Source organism: Prunus mume, linkage group LG1 (genome assembly GCF_029339155.1).
Source record: "Prunus mume cultivar Tortuosa linkage group LG1, ASM2933915v1, whole genome shotgun sequence".
Classification (NCBI taxonomy): Eukaryota; Viridiplantae; Streptophyta; class Magnoliopsida; order Rosales; family Rosaceae; genus Prunus; species Prunus mume.
Window position 1 is genome coordinate 29,540,088 of NC_142698.1, and position 13,706 is coordinate 29,553,793.

The 13,706-nt window shown below is 37.5% G+C and overlaps 1 protein-coding gene across 1 annotated transcript; it reads right to left on the bottom strand.

Annotated features, from left to right (window-relative positions):
• Positions 1-1,929: 1,929 nt before the first annotated feature.
• On the bottom strand, positions 1,930-9,982 carry EMB1211 (MORN (Membrane Occupation and Recognition Nexus) repeat-containing protein). The gene is made up of 11 exons (XM_008228911.2): positions 9,206-9,982; positions 8,851-8,922; positions 8,153-8,242; positions 7,872-8,045; positions 7,163-7,253; positions 6,038-6,100; positions 5,865-5,931; positions 5,196-5,299; positions 4,969-5,095; positions 3,831-4,558; positions 1,930-2,660 (listed from the first exon to the last, which is right to left on the bottom strand). Exons 1-11 carry the CDS (start codon positions 9,856-9,858, stop codon positions 2,226-2,228), a joined length of 2,604 nt encoding a protein of 867 aa, XP_008227133.2. The 5' UTR covers positions 9,859-9,982; the 3' UTR covers positions 1,930-2,225.
• Positions 9,983-13,706: the final 3,724 nt, after the last annotated feature.

Here is a 13,706-nt window from a genome sequence, read left to right on the forward strand (position 1 = left end):
GCTAGCCATAACCCAAGCAAAGCAAACAAAACATGTGATCAAAAGAGCCAAGTCGCTGTCTCAGCAGATGCAGAAAGGAGCACGCATACTCGGACTCAATGTTCAATATTGTTAGTGACCCAATCCCGCAAACGAATCTGCCGTGAAGTTAGTTTAGTCTTACAATTAGGTTTGTAATTATATTCATTATGGTCTTACAATTAATAGGGGACAAAAAAAACAATAGTCTTTTATTTTTTGCGTCAAGGACAAATGATTAGTGTGTATGGATGAGAATTTGACGTGCGGGAATGACCAAAAGACCAAAAGGCCTCCCTCTCTATTATTGATTTATTTGTTCGTATGGATAGTGACTTAACTCTTTCTATTGGTGCGGTGTCCACTCTCGTGCATGAATCCTGACCAGTTTTTGTGTCTACCACAACATTTATCATTTTATTTTACTTATTTTTTGTGTGGCGATTATGTATCCAAATTTTTATGTATTTGGATTTGTTTGGTAGGATTGGTATGGATATCTTATGATGCCGTGCCTTGACAGGCTTGGACCGTTAAGTAGTGCCAAGTTCGAGTTTAAGCAAATTGAAATCATCTTAATGCATGAGACGTGTATGATTTGGACAATTTCGAAGCATTTGATGTATCATGGTCGAATTCGGGTGCAAGATGTGAAAACACATTCTTTCGTTTACTGACCTAATCCACATATTCAATTATGGTGATATTTAACTAGTTTAACCAACTGTGCAAGTCTATGCTGAATGCGACTTAGCTTGACTTTGGGAGAAGTCTCTATCTTCTCTTTTGGACCACGTTTTTTGTTCTAAAATTAGAGATTGTGATTGGGTTTGGGTTGCAACTTGCAAATTTGCAAGCGCAGCCATCTTGGAAGGCCGCCACCATTTAAATGGTCGAGACTGAAGACCAACTAATTGCAGGGTTAAATTAGCCTGTGGAAATATTGCGGGATTCGCCAAAATTTAGTATGCACATGAGACTGTTTCTATTAAATATTATCAAATTCAGTATACACACACATCAATTGAAGGCTCTAAGTATGCATTTGGGTGTTCCATAAAATAAAAAAATAAAAAAAGGAGAGTATGCATTTGGGTGAAGGATTTATGATCTATTTTGGGAGTGCTTCTTATAAGTGATTTTACTAAACTGTTTTTATTAGAAGCATGTTGAAATTTTTATTAAATATCCAAGCACATCATGGAAAATCACTTGAAAGTGTTTCGTTCTGCTTCTCACTAAAAAGTAATTTCATATTCTATCAACACTTCTAATTTTTTCGGCCAAACCCTGTTGTCAAATGCGATTTCGATTATATAAAAAAACCTTTTAACCATTTAAAAATTATAGTGCCAAATAGTTACCTTAGATTTGACTAATTTATATTATAATTTCCCTTTTACCCTAATCATAATGTTTGACTGCCCTTTCCAATTGAGACGGACAAGGCAGAGAACTTACGAACTATCCCAAACCCAACTAATAATAATATGTTATTCTATTGACAAGTACGCAGTCAGATGTATCCTAAGCCAAACATGGTAATCCGAGCATTCTCTTCTCTGCAATGCACATGAATTCCGAAGCTACCTAACCACAATAACTTCCCAACTAAACTTGCAACTGAGGCAGCATCTCCAACACTACGACATGGAAGGTCTTGTCTGGTTGCAACATTGTTCATGTTGCTTGCACTAGGTTGCTAATACAGATAAATCTTCAACCTAAAAACCTAATAGCTGCCTGCCAGTCATAAGCATGAGAAATATTCAGGTGCTTGTTTGCAGAAAAGCAGGAAAATGTTTGTAGCTTGAAATATTTACCGAAACGGTAACCTTTTGTTCAAGCTACAAACAGAACTGCAAGGAAATGCAAAAACTTTTAGAACCACAGCACAATAGAAATAAGAGCTACATTAACCTTCCTCCAATATCCTTATTCATCAAAATGAGATTCAGATACAATAAAATTAAGAATTACAAAATACAATAACAATGAAAATGTCACTACACATACACTCTTGCCCTCTTCACGACACATACAAGACATTTGAACTCAAAGCATCTTTATCTTCATTTCCTCTTTTTTCTTTTTCTTCTTTTTGGGTTTTGGAGGGAGAGCCTCGAGTATACTTATAAAATTTAGCTAGAAAAAGAATGTGGCGCTTACAAAATTGACCGTCTTTCAACGTCTTAGAGTACCAAGTATTATGTTAACAAGGGAGAGAGCGGCTCACCATGTATAGTTTCTTCATGTGGTTCAAAATAATACACTGGGGTGTGGAAAGACAGAATACTGTCTGATTCCCTCTCTGGTGCTGCATGCGGCCACCTATGGTTTCTTGATCTCGACTCTTTTGGGCTTATTCTGGTATTCATAGAAGCTGAATGAGGTGAGCATATTTGAGATATGGGCCTCAGCCGACATAGCCTCCCATTTGAGGAGGTTTTGGCTTGGAAGTTAAAGTGTCGTTGTCTTGTGGCTTTCAAGTTTACTTTTGGGCCAACCACTGTAGGGAAAATGACTGAATCAACTGCTTTCAAGAGGGAACTAGAGGCTTCACTGCATGAGGAAATCGCTGCCTTTGGCATTGGTCTACTATTTTTCCATGACAAAAACGATTGCTGTAGCCTGGATGGAACCTGCAAAGCCAAAAAGTAGGCATAAGAACTAGTTCTGAATCGACATGCATCACTCAAAACTAAGTTCTCTTACTCTGACTTACCGGCATTTGGATCTATAACAAAATATCGAAAACATACATTCATACTGAATTAAAATATTTACAAATTTGAGAGGCATAATGTTATATGTGTCTAACACCAGCCTGTGGTTTCAAATACAGATTATCATGAAAAATGCAGTTGATACCAAATAAAGCAATTGCACCACTAGGTGTGCCAGTAACTTTCAACTTATCCAGACAAACAAGAAGGGTATGAAAAAAAAAATGAAAATGTTGATCAAACCCATTAAACTTTTTGTTTAGGTTCTTTTTTTCGGAATCTTAAGAATTGGGAGATAGGAAATTTTAAATTTGAAATACTATAAGAGTGTACCCACTGCACATCATTAGATGGCCGTACCCTTAGCTATGGTAGTCAGATGAATTAAACTTTCTAAACACAAATTTTATTCACGGAGACCAATCAACTCATTGCACAACTTTACATATCCATTGTCTATTCTATATGAATTCTCTTATTATGGTTAGGCGTTGTGATTAATTTCATAGGAGCAGTTTTACACATGGGAGGATGATAAAGTGAATATTTCCTACAGACAATCATGTAAGTAATCAAGTTCTACAGCCTTAAATGCAAATATTAACAGTCCTCACCATAAACAAGATACAAAATCAAATAGAGTAGTGAACTAACCAGTTAAAAAATGAATTGTTATCAATCAATATAATAAAAACTCACTCGATCTTTATCGTGTAATATATAAATGGCTATATTGTACTGTACATGTACATTTACCTGAACAATTAATACATAAGCTTATGATTTCTACTCTAAAAATTATAAAGTAATTCTCATTTAAGTTGCTTGGTGATGCAGGAAAGGAAAATAGTATGATTTTATTTAAAACTATGACATTATTTGGATGTGATAGTATAAATTTCCCTACTGATGGAGTTAATGACATTGATAGGCTAGGGCTTACATTTTCTGTTAATCCAAGGCATTGGATGCATATATCATAGCATCACAAGCTATTATCTTCAATGATGCTGACTTATCACAATGATTTGATGATATAAAAACCCATAAAAAGAAAATTGTTGAAATAAAAAATTCAGAACTCACTCCAGAGATGAAGCTACTTGAAGCAAATGTCAATGAAGCTGTAGAAAATGGAGATTTCCCAGGTTTGTTTCCCTTCTGACCATTTTTAGTAGCATCCTGATCTGCCGTTACAGACCCAAAACTTGATGGTGCAACATCATCCTCATCTTCTTCTTCCTCCTCCTCTTCCTCCTCTTCAACTAAGGGTTTCTCATCTTGGTTAGCCAATGCAGAAGTATCTTCTTCCTTCTGCAAACCCATTTCCACCTTCTCCTCCTCTTTCTCTCTCCTCTTCAACTCCTCATCCATATCCTCAATGACCTCTTCCAGTTGCAGCTCAGCGTCTATAAGTTCAAGTTCTTTTTCAATCAGCTTCATCTTCATCTCACTAGCTTTCCTCTTCTCTTCAGTCCATTTCTCTACTTTATCCAAAACAGGCTTGCATGCATTTTCCACGCCTGATACAAGACGCATCCAAAAGTTTTGTTTCTTCATACCAATATTTTTTCCATAGAACTCATCAAAACCAAGTGGTAGGAACTGCGCCTTCTTTGGGTCGACATCTTCCCCTTCTTTCAGAGGCGGCTGCCAAAATAAGCGAACCCCATACTTTTCATCATAGATATAGTTGATTAATCGTCCAGTTCGTGTGTGTAGGATTAGGGGATCTTCAGTATATACAAGCTTTGATGGGTCTGCAGGATCAGGCTCTGGTTCCTTGTTGACTAGAACAAATTCAGGAGTCTCATCTGATCAAATGTAACATAATTTTAGTATCAGAAGTAACTCTGTCCCTTTTTGTGGAAGAACAAACCATGCATCGATTTGCTGATTATTTGGACAAAAGCATAAGATAACCTAAGAGAAGTAAGAGAAAACTAAACTGAATTATGTCAAGAAGCCACCAGCCAATGTGGCCAGGTGATACCTCTCAAACTTTAAAGGGGGAATACAAAGGATTCGTGATACTGGAGATTTTTGCGTGTTGGGGAGAGCTATCCCACAATGTGCAGCTCACTTCAGAATTCTTCTTTTGGTAAAACAGGAAGAAAAAAAAAAAGGAAAAAGAAATTGATGTGTGCTTGGATTTGGATGTGCAGAAAATTCTTGAAATGAATGCGAGGAGGAGGATGAGGGGTATGGATGATTTAATTATTACCCTTTGACCACCAGTATTCAAGCTCAGCAGGCATAGGTATCCTCAATGGAGCTTTATAGAAGGAGTTCAACCACATTTCCCTTTCTTCATCGACCTCATGCACATAAGTTTTCCAATAATCAGGGACCTGCCAAAGAAGTATAAGTACTCAATTTCTTAAACCTGATATATCCTTAATCCTGATGTAAAACAATTTCTCCAGTCATAAATAATTGATTGTAACTTACTTCATAAAACTGGTTTATGAAGCCTGGTGCCATCCAAACATCTTCGTCTTCATAGAAATAAGGATGTTGAGGATCACCATATGGGCCCCTCTCTTCCCTGACCACTTTAAAGGACAAAATTCCATTGTCATGAACAAAGGAGAGATCATAGAGTACACAAAAAAGCTGAATGGATCTTATGATAAACCAGATCTGCGTGACGTGAAAATTCATAATAGTAATTCAAAGTTCCTGGGTAAATAAATATCCAAATAAACTAAATCTTCATATGATGCGAGCCAGATATTCCACAAAAAAGATGGAGTAAGCCCCAAAAGAAGTGTTGTAATCAAACAGAGCAAAACATATGCACACCTATATAGGGATGTTGAGGAGCTATTGGTATCTCTTGACTAAAACTAATTTCAAGTACATTCTATTGTGTGCTGAACCTCTATAAGACAACTTGTACATGAACATGATTCCAAGAATACATATCCTAACCAATACGCAGATGACTTTCCTGACCTACTATCGTAAACATTATAGTGCATCATTCTGCTTTAACCTCGGGTTAGGAACTTCCAATTTTTAAAGTTGAGTTAAAATTTCAGTGTCTAGAAGATACATTAATTTGCAACCTAATATCTCCTTAGGAAGGCAGTTATTACTGGCATTAAAGAAACATACTTCCATCAGGCTTGTTCACAAACATCCGAGCCTTAGCAGCAGCCACTTCTGCAATACCAGCATGCAGCTGAAAAGGCACCAAAAACATTAGATATCTTGGTACAGATGTGCTACATGACCTTTTTATTTTTCATTCAAGTATAATAAAAGAAAGAATGAACATATATTGTTACCGCTGAGACATCCTCATCACAACCAGTAGAATCCTCCAATAGCTCCCCAAAATAGAACCTACCCTGCATGCAAAGAGAAGATAAAGTACTTAATAACAATAAAACAGTATCAAGTTAGATGCAAACAAGGGAAGATCTTTCACAAGATTTGGTGCCCGATCTTATTGGGATCCCCTATAGGCTGTTTTAATCACTTTGTAATGTGATGCTACAAATTTAGTTTAGCATCACCAAAGGGTATACTGGCAATTCCCAGGTTTGTTGAAAATGGGCTGTCGTTATAACCCAGGGATCTCAATTTGGGTCAATAGATGTTATTAGGTCCTTATGTAAGTCCTTCAGCAGCTTACAACTGGTCTATTACTTCTTTCTACATCGGGGGAAGGGAGTGATAATATTAACATTAGGAGTAGCAAAAATTAAGAATGAAAATTCAATGTCAACTAATATCGGTCGTTTGAGTTTACAGGAATATTGACGAGCATATCAATTCTGTAAAGGTAAACGGAAACTATAGATATTTGCTTAAAAGAAAAAGAAATGAAGATGTAACTTGGAGAAATTTAAACCTAATCAATGATGCATGAATTACAATATACACTAGTAAACTTCATAAAGTAGTGCAAAAAATAGAGCGCGACTGTTGACAACATTGACACCAACTCTATTAACTCTATTAAAATAGTGTTGATGCCACTGTATCCCATTACCATACATTTACTGTGGACTGCCTACTGTTTTTTACTTTTCAATTTTAAGGAAACCATTCACATCTTGCAAACAATTATTCGCACAGACTTGAATGTTTAGAGAAATTATTTAAAGAGTGTGATGCAAATATAGTAGAGATCTGTTGTCCCCAAATTTGTATGTCCCTATGTCTACTAGTTGTTTTGGCCACACATGTCCTTAACAGCTCTCGTATTTTTATAATTTATACTGTGTCTTCTACCCATTTTAGAAAATGAAAACCCTTCCTTCTACAATCTCTTACTACCCCATACTATGGTCATCATATCTACATAGTAATATTTTTCTATTCTTTTGACCTCTTCAATATATCAACATTCACTACCACATATTTAGTGAATTAATAAAAAGAAATGGCTTAGCTCATGGAAATACATAGATGGGGCGCTCGTTGACTTCATATACACCACATCCGTGCATTCTGGCATGCTTCCACTGTCCAGCATAACGATATCGACCTTTCTCCCTGACATAAAAAGACAATCATCAATAAAACCGCAAAACCAGTATCAGGAAAAAGAGTACATTTATGACTTGTGGTATAAAAGCTTGCAAAAGGTTTCATTGAATTGTAAACTAAAATTATGAATTTCACCTCTTCTGTTTAGTAAGCAAAGATGCTAAAAACTTACTCCTCTATACTGGCATCTTTAAATTACAAACCAACAAATGCGGACACTAATACTAAATAATACAAAGATTTCAAAAAAAATGTTTATTCTGAAGTCATGGCAATCACCCTATCCACACTTCCAGACTAAAGGGTGTCAGGGACTATTTCAGCATCCACCTAGTTGCTCGCATGTGCAACCACCTTGTTCTGGCATTCTTGGTATTATCAGAATAAGATCCTAGGGGCTCATAAGGAGTGGGAGTGACATCCTAACTCAGGAAGGAACTACTTAAGAAGCATGAGCTCATTGACCAACTACCTTACTTGATTTTACTTGATAATGCATACAAATATCAAGATAACATATTAAAAAACAAACCAATCTTCCAATCTTAGGCATATTAATTAAAATTAATCTGATTATAAACAACAGAAACTAAAAATATATATATATTTTTTTAAAAGACATACGGTTTCGTCCCAAATTGCGTGATCCAGTCATCTCTTTCATAAAAGGGTACTTCATATTGCCCCCCTGCTTGACGAATGCTGTCTTCGATATCCATCTCCAGCCATTCCTTGTCTTCTGGGGTCATATAATCTCTCGATATTATGTGCCCCTCAGCACGCATTTCTGCTTCAAGCCTTGAAAGAGGGTAACAAGTAACTCAATTAATTTACATTACACAGAAGAAAAAATCTTGAGGCACTGCTACGATATGGCACCATAGATAGGTAGGACATAAACTTACTTGGAACCTGGAATAGGCTCTATATCAGGTATATCGACTTCAACAACCCCATGACCCTCCATGTTATTTTGAAGCCATTCACCTTCATACCTATGAAAATAAAATAAAATTTCTTTTCGCATAAACCAGAGTGACAAAGTTGCAAGCTAACCAAACTACTAAGTTTAGAGTTTACATGAAGGAAAAAACCCTCCACTGTTTTAGCGGGAGGGAAGTTATAATAGAACCATGCTTAAGGAATCACACAACACCCAAGCTCTAACAGTATACCAGTCATATCTGGATATTTAAAACAGACTACATGACAATTATTGACTATTTTTTTTTAGTCATAATTTTTGGCAAAAATCATATTCCCAGTTTCTTTCTTCAAAATGAAATACTTTCTTCATAAGATATTGAACTGAAAATTACTCCAACCCCACATAAAGGCACCAAGGACAGTTGATGAAGTCTTTGAAACAAGCTTTCTATGAGTTCTTGAAATTTAGGATACTTCTGCTGGGTTGGTTAAATTTGTACCTAGGAGCAACCCCAAGTGACCACCACACCCTTGACCACCAATGCCAATAAGGCCAGGATTATTAGGCTACTAATTACTAAATTCATCAAACTGGGTTGTTTTCTGATTTGCATCATTCTTTTCTGACCATTGTAAGAAAACAGTGACATCTACATTTCGTTAAAAATAGACAAACCTGACCAGTCCCTGTTCAGCAACATAAACTCCTTTTCCATGAGCCAAGTCATCCCACACAGTGCCCTCATACCTTAAACAAAGACAATCATAAATTAAGGTGATAAGAAATATGATACCTTAAAGAAAAGAAAAGCAACAACTTTTAACATTAAAAAGTGCAGACATTTGTAGAAATTCAGAGAATGAGCATTGACCATTTCTCTCATGTACGAACTAGGTCACAAAAACAATGGAAACAAATGCCAAACACAAACTCTAACATAAACTCTATAGCCCATTTGTAGCCTGCTTAAATGATACTTATCATAACATAAATAAATTCCAATGTAGTAAAGAAAGAAACAAAGACATACGAGCTTCCATCAGGGAAAACATAGCTAACCCATTTGAGAAACTCCTCAATCCTATCCAACTCTTCAATCACAGCTTTGGGATTGGAAATGTCATGATGGTCATCCGGTATAGCTGGGTAAGGCCTCCGGTAGGGGACGTAAAACGGAGCAATGGGCGGGTCTTTGCCAGCCTTAATCTCCTCCCTGACAATGTCCCACTCCTCCTCATCAGCCCAAACCGGGTCCCAGCCGGGTTTGGTCATCTCCAATGGAGCATCACCCCATAGTTCCTTCAAGTCCTCCTCTCTCCAATCCTCCGGGTCCTCCGGAAAATCAAAGAGGTCCTCGTAAAAAACGTAGCTTCTGTCCTCCTCCTCTTGCCTTCGCCTCACCCTCTTGCCCTGGAGGACCTGCGAGAACAGCTTCACGTTCACGTCGGGTGTGTTATCGGACTCGGGTAGTTCTTCGCCGGGTCGGATATAGTTGAGTGTGTCGTCCGCTTCACCACCACCGCCACCTCCTTCTCCTTCGTACTCGGATGACTCGTCCGAGTCGTACTCGGACTCTGAGTCTGAGGAGAGATTTTCTTTTTCCTCATCTGGGTCGGGGTTTGGGTCGCTTTCTTGGTCTTTGAGTGGAGACTCGGTGGGTTTTGGTGAGTCTTGGTTTGGCATTGTTCTGGGTTTTAGAGGAAGACGAAGAGGAAGAAGAAGATAAGGTAGCTAAGCAAAATGGTAGAGCAGGCCAAGCAGCAGCAGCAGCAGAGAGGGACAAAACACAGGGTTTTTGGTGTTCTTTACAATAAAATTCAAAAAACGAATAAGGAAAAAAGAAAAGAAATTTTTTTTTAAGTGGCCCAGTTTCTTTCAGGCTTTAAATCTTAGCCCATATATCTAAAACTTGTCTTTGGGTTAGGACATGGTTCTAATAGCCCACAGGCTCAAAAACTGCCTTCATTCCTTTATATTGTTCTATCTTTTTCCATGACTTACGTATTTATTTATGTTTTCTCTGCTGATGTTTTGTTTATAAAAGTAAAAGATATATTTCGAAATTAAAATGAGTGTTTTTGATACAAACGATATTTTATTTTAATTTAATCTAAACTATGGAGAGGGGGAATCGAAGGGGAACACATCTGCTCTAACTAACTTGATTACTCCTAGAGATGGCAATGTGTCGAATCAGGGGTGAGTATGTCATTCACATCCTCATATTTGGGAATTCCCCATCCCGCCTTCGTTGGGGAACAAGTTCCACGACCTACCCCATTACAAATAAAAAACTTCTTTGTTGAATGAGAAAAAAAGCACTATAAGCACAACATATGTATCAATTCAATTTTATTAACTAAAAATCTAGACTATAAAAAAAATATATGTCAAAACAACATGTCCAAGACATGATCATCATTATATAGGTAGCAAGCACCATCATCACACATTTTAATAACATATTTATGTGAAAAATAAATTATATATATTGTAAACGGGGAGGGTTTGGGTTGAAGATTAGAATATCATCCCCACCCCTCCTCAAACTCCATACCCGAAAAATTCCCCAAACCTATCTGTATCCCTTTTTTTTTTCCCTTCATACTCGACCCATTATGATCGAAGCCCCGCGAAGACCTTTACCCGCGGGGAAAATTGTCATCCCTAATTACACCCATGTCACTAGGAAAAAAAAAAAAAAAAGAAGAAGGGCAGTAGTCACCTTTTCAAAGTAACTAATTTAGCCAACAAAAAAGAAAAAGAAAAAGTAACTAATTTAGTTTTCGTGACATTTGGATAGGTGGTCAACGATTTTGCATACTCCTCACTCTTCTCAATCTATCATCGTGCTCTCTTTGTTCTTGTTGTGGGGCTAATTCGTTGGCGTCGCTTGGGGCTTGCAGTGTGGGCTTTATGTCCTAACTTCGGACTCACGTTTAGTCCCTTCTCGGAGTTGGCTGTTGGTGTTCTTGTTTTCTTTTAGCTACCGGTCTGTGTGGTGGTGTCGCCCTCTGCGCAAGCACACCATCATTCGAGGTTGTTGATTTGGTAGGGGTACTCTTGGACTATATGGCCTTTGTGCATTCTAGGATCTTCGGTGTTGGGCATGATTTTAGGCGGTTAGGGTTAATGGTTGTGCTCTTTGTTCCTCTCTCGACGGGTTTGTCGTGTTGGGACTTTCGCATCCTAGTGATGATCGAGATTTTACTGTTGTTGAGCAATTTATCTACATAGATGAATTTGCTATTAAGGTGATGGAGCCCAACCTCGAGAGGTCTCCCAATTTTCCCTGGTGTGTTTGCCGGAACGCTTGTGGGCTTGGCATCCGATAATTGTTCCCATTATGATGTTCTTTTGTTTGAAGTTCGTCAAGCTAATAAGCCAATCTTGTTAAGGTCTTGTTTTTGGGTTTTTAGTTTTTCTTTTGCTATTTTTTCCCTTTTTTTGTTGATTCCTTGCAGCTCTTCTCTCTTCTGCGCCAACCGAAGAACTATGTTTGGTCATAGGAGGTTTTCTTTGACAGGTTATGAGTTGAAGTGGGGTGCTTCTCAAGGGTCCCTTTCACTATTATTTTGTGTTTCCTCCTCCGTGTTCTTTCTTGACTTTTGCTATTAATATAACTTGCAGTTTGTGTGGGTGTCAAAGGACTATGAGTTTGCTAAAGACGGCTTCTTTTAACTGTTGACATGTTTTGCAATCCTCTCCTGTAGGTCTATTGTTGCAGTTATCGTCAGAGGTCTTTCTGTTAGTTCTCATTTTTGATTTGTTCTTTATTGTATCTGAGGGTTTGTCCTAGAAAGGTTTTAATGAGGCCATTGTACCATGTCGTTCTTTGTATGTCTTTGGTTCTATGAATGAATTCTTTTTCTAAAAAATTAAAAAAAAAAATGCTATGGGTTATGTTGCGTGTACACAGGTACGGGGACAAGGAAACACGACACGACAACACAGAAAATCTCAAAAAACTAGAACAATGGCTAGGACACCACAATTAAAATAATAATAAATCCTAATAAAATTATAATAATATATACTTATATATAAATAATAATTCATATTCAATACTTCAATGTCACATAATTCCATAAAACAAAATAAAGTACTCATGTTTATCATCCATACATAATAATTAATACAATACAAAATAAAACATAAATGATCTAAACTCTCAATCTTCTTCAAGCATCTATGTCTTCATTGTTGTTGCTAATAGAAAACAACACACCTAGAAAGCGAGAGAAGAAGAAAATGGAAAGGAACTCGAGGCTGATGTGTGCACAAATGAGATGTGCGGCTAAATAGGTGAGCTTTAGGTTTAGAAAAGTTATTTTTTACACTTTTAACTTTACTTTTTAAAAACATTTCAAATATGTTCACCACAGTTTCAAATATTACATTTTGACCACAATTTTTATTTTCAAAACTTCAAATTAGTCCCCACCGTGTCTTGATCATGTCCAATCCGTGTCTTGACCGTGTCCAATCCGTTGTCCGTGTCCAAAGTGTGTCGGAGGCGTGTCTGAGCCGTGTCGACGTCAGCGTGTTCGACACTCCAACAATCTTGCAATTTGGAGTGTCCATGCAACATAGGCTACAGGCACCTCATTTTCCCTTCTAAAAATTCCAACAACCAAATGAAACCTAACAAATCATGTTATGGGGTTGTGGATTAGATGTTTAGTTCTTGTATTTTGAAAATCAGGTTTAGGGTTATGAACTTGTTAAGTTGATTTCAGAGAATTTCTAGCAAGCACACAACCAACAATCAGCTCAAGTCGAGGGAGAATAAGGTTTTCTTGCAGCGTCCAACTTCAAGGCGTAAAATTGATCTCGGTTTTGATAACACATTCTTTGAAAAGTAAGTAAATTTGAATAAACAAGATGCTGTCATGAAGGATAAAGAGAAAGATGTTGTCGGAATCGGGACCTTTCTCTCAGAACCTTTGACCAACGAGTCCTCGAACTAACCTGTCCTCCCCCTCGGTAAGCGGTGTCTTTTCATTCATTCATTCATAGATTCAAGGTAGTTGTAGGTTGCTTCCAAGTCCAAGTGGTAGTGGTAGAAGCTAGTCCCCAGAAGCCAACTTCCAGGCCGGAAGGAGCCAAAAAACGTGAGCGCCCTAGATGAAAAGGTGAAAGCTGTTGCTAATGCCATGGAGAAGAAGGAGACCGTGTCTAATCCGTGACTTGACTGTGTCCCAACTGTGTCCAATTCGTTGATCATGTCCAAAGCTTGTTAGAGGCATGTCCTAGCCATGTCGAAGTATCGCGTGTTCGACACTCTAACACTCTAGCAATTTGGAGTGTTCGTGCAACATAGGCTACAAGGACCTCATTTTCTCTTCCCAAAATTCCAACAACCAAATAAAACCTAGCAAATCATGTTATTGGGTTGTTGATTAAATGTTTGGTTCTTGTATTTTAAGAATTAGGTTTAGGCTTATGGATTTGTTAAGTTGATATTAGAGAATTTCTGACAAGCACACAACCAACAACCAGCCCAAGTCGAGGGAGAATAAGGTGTTCTT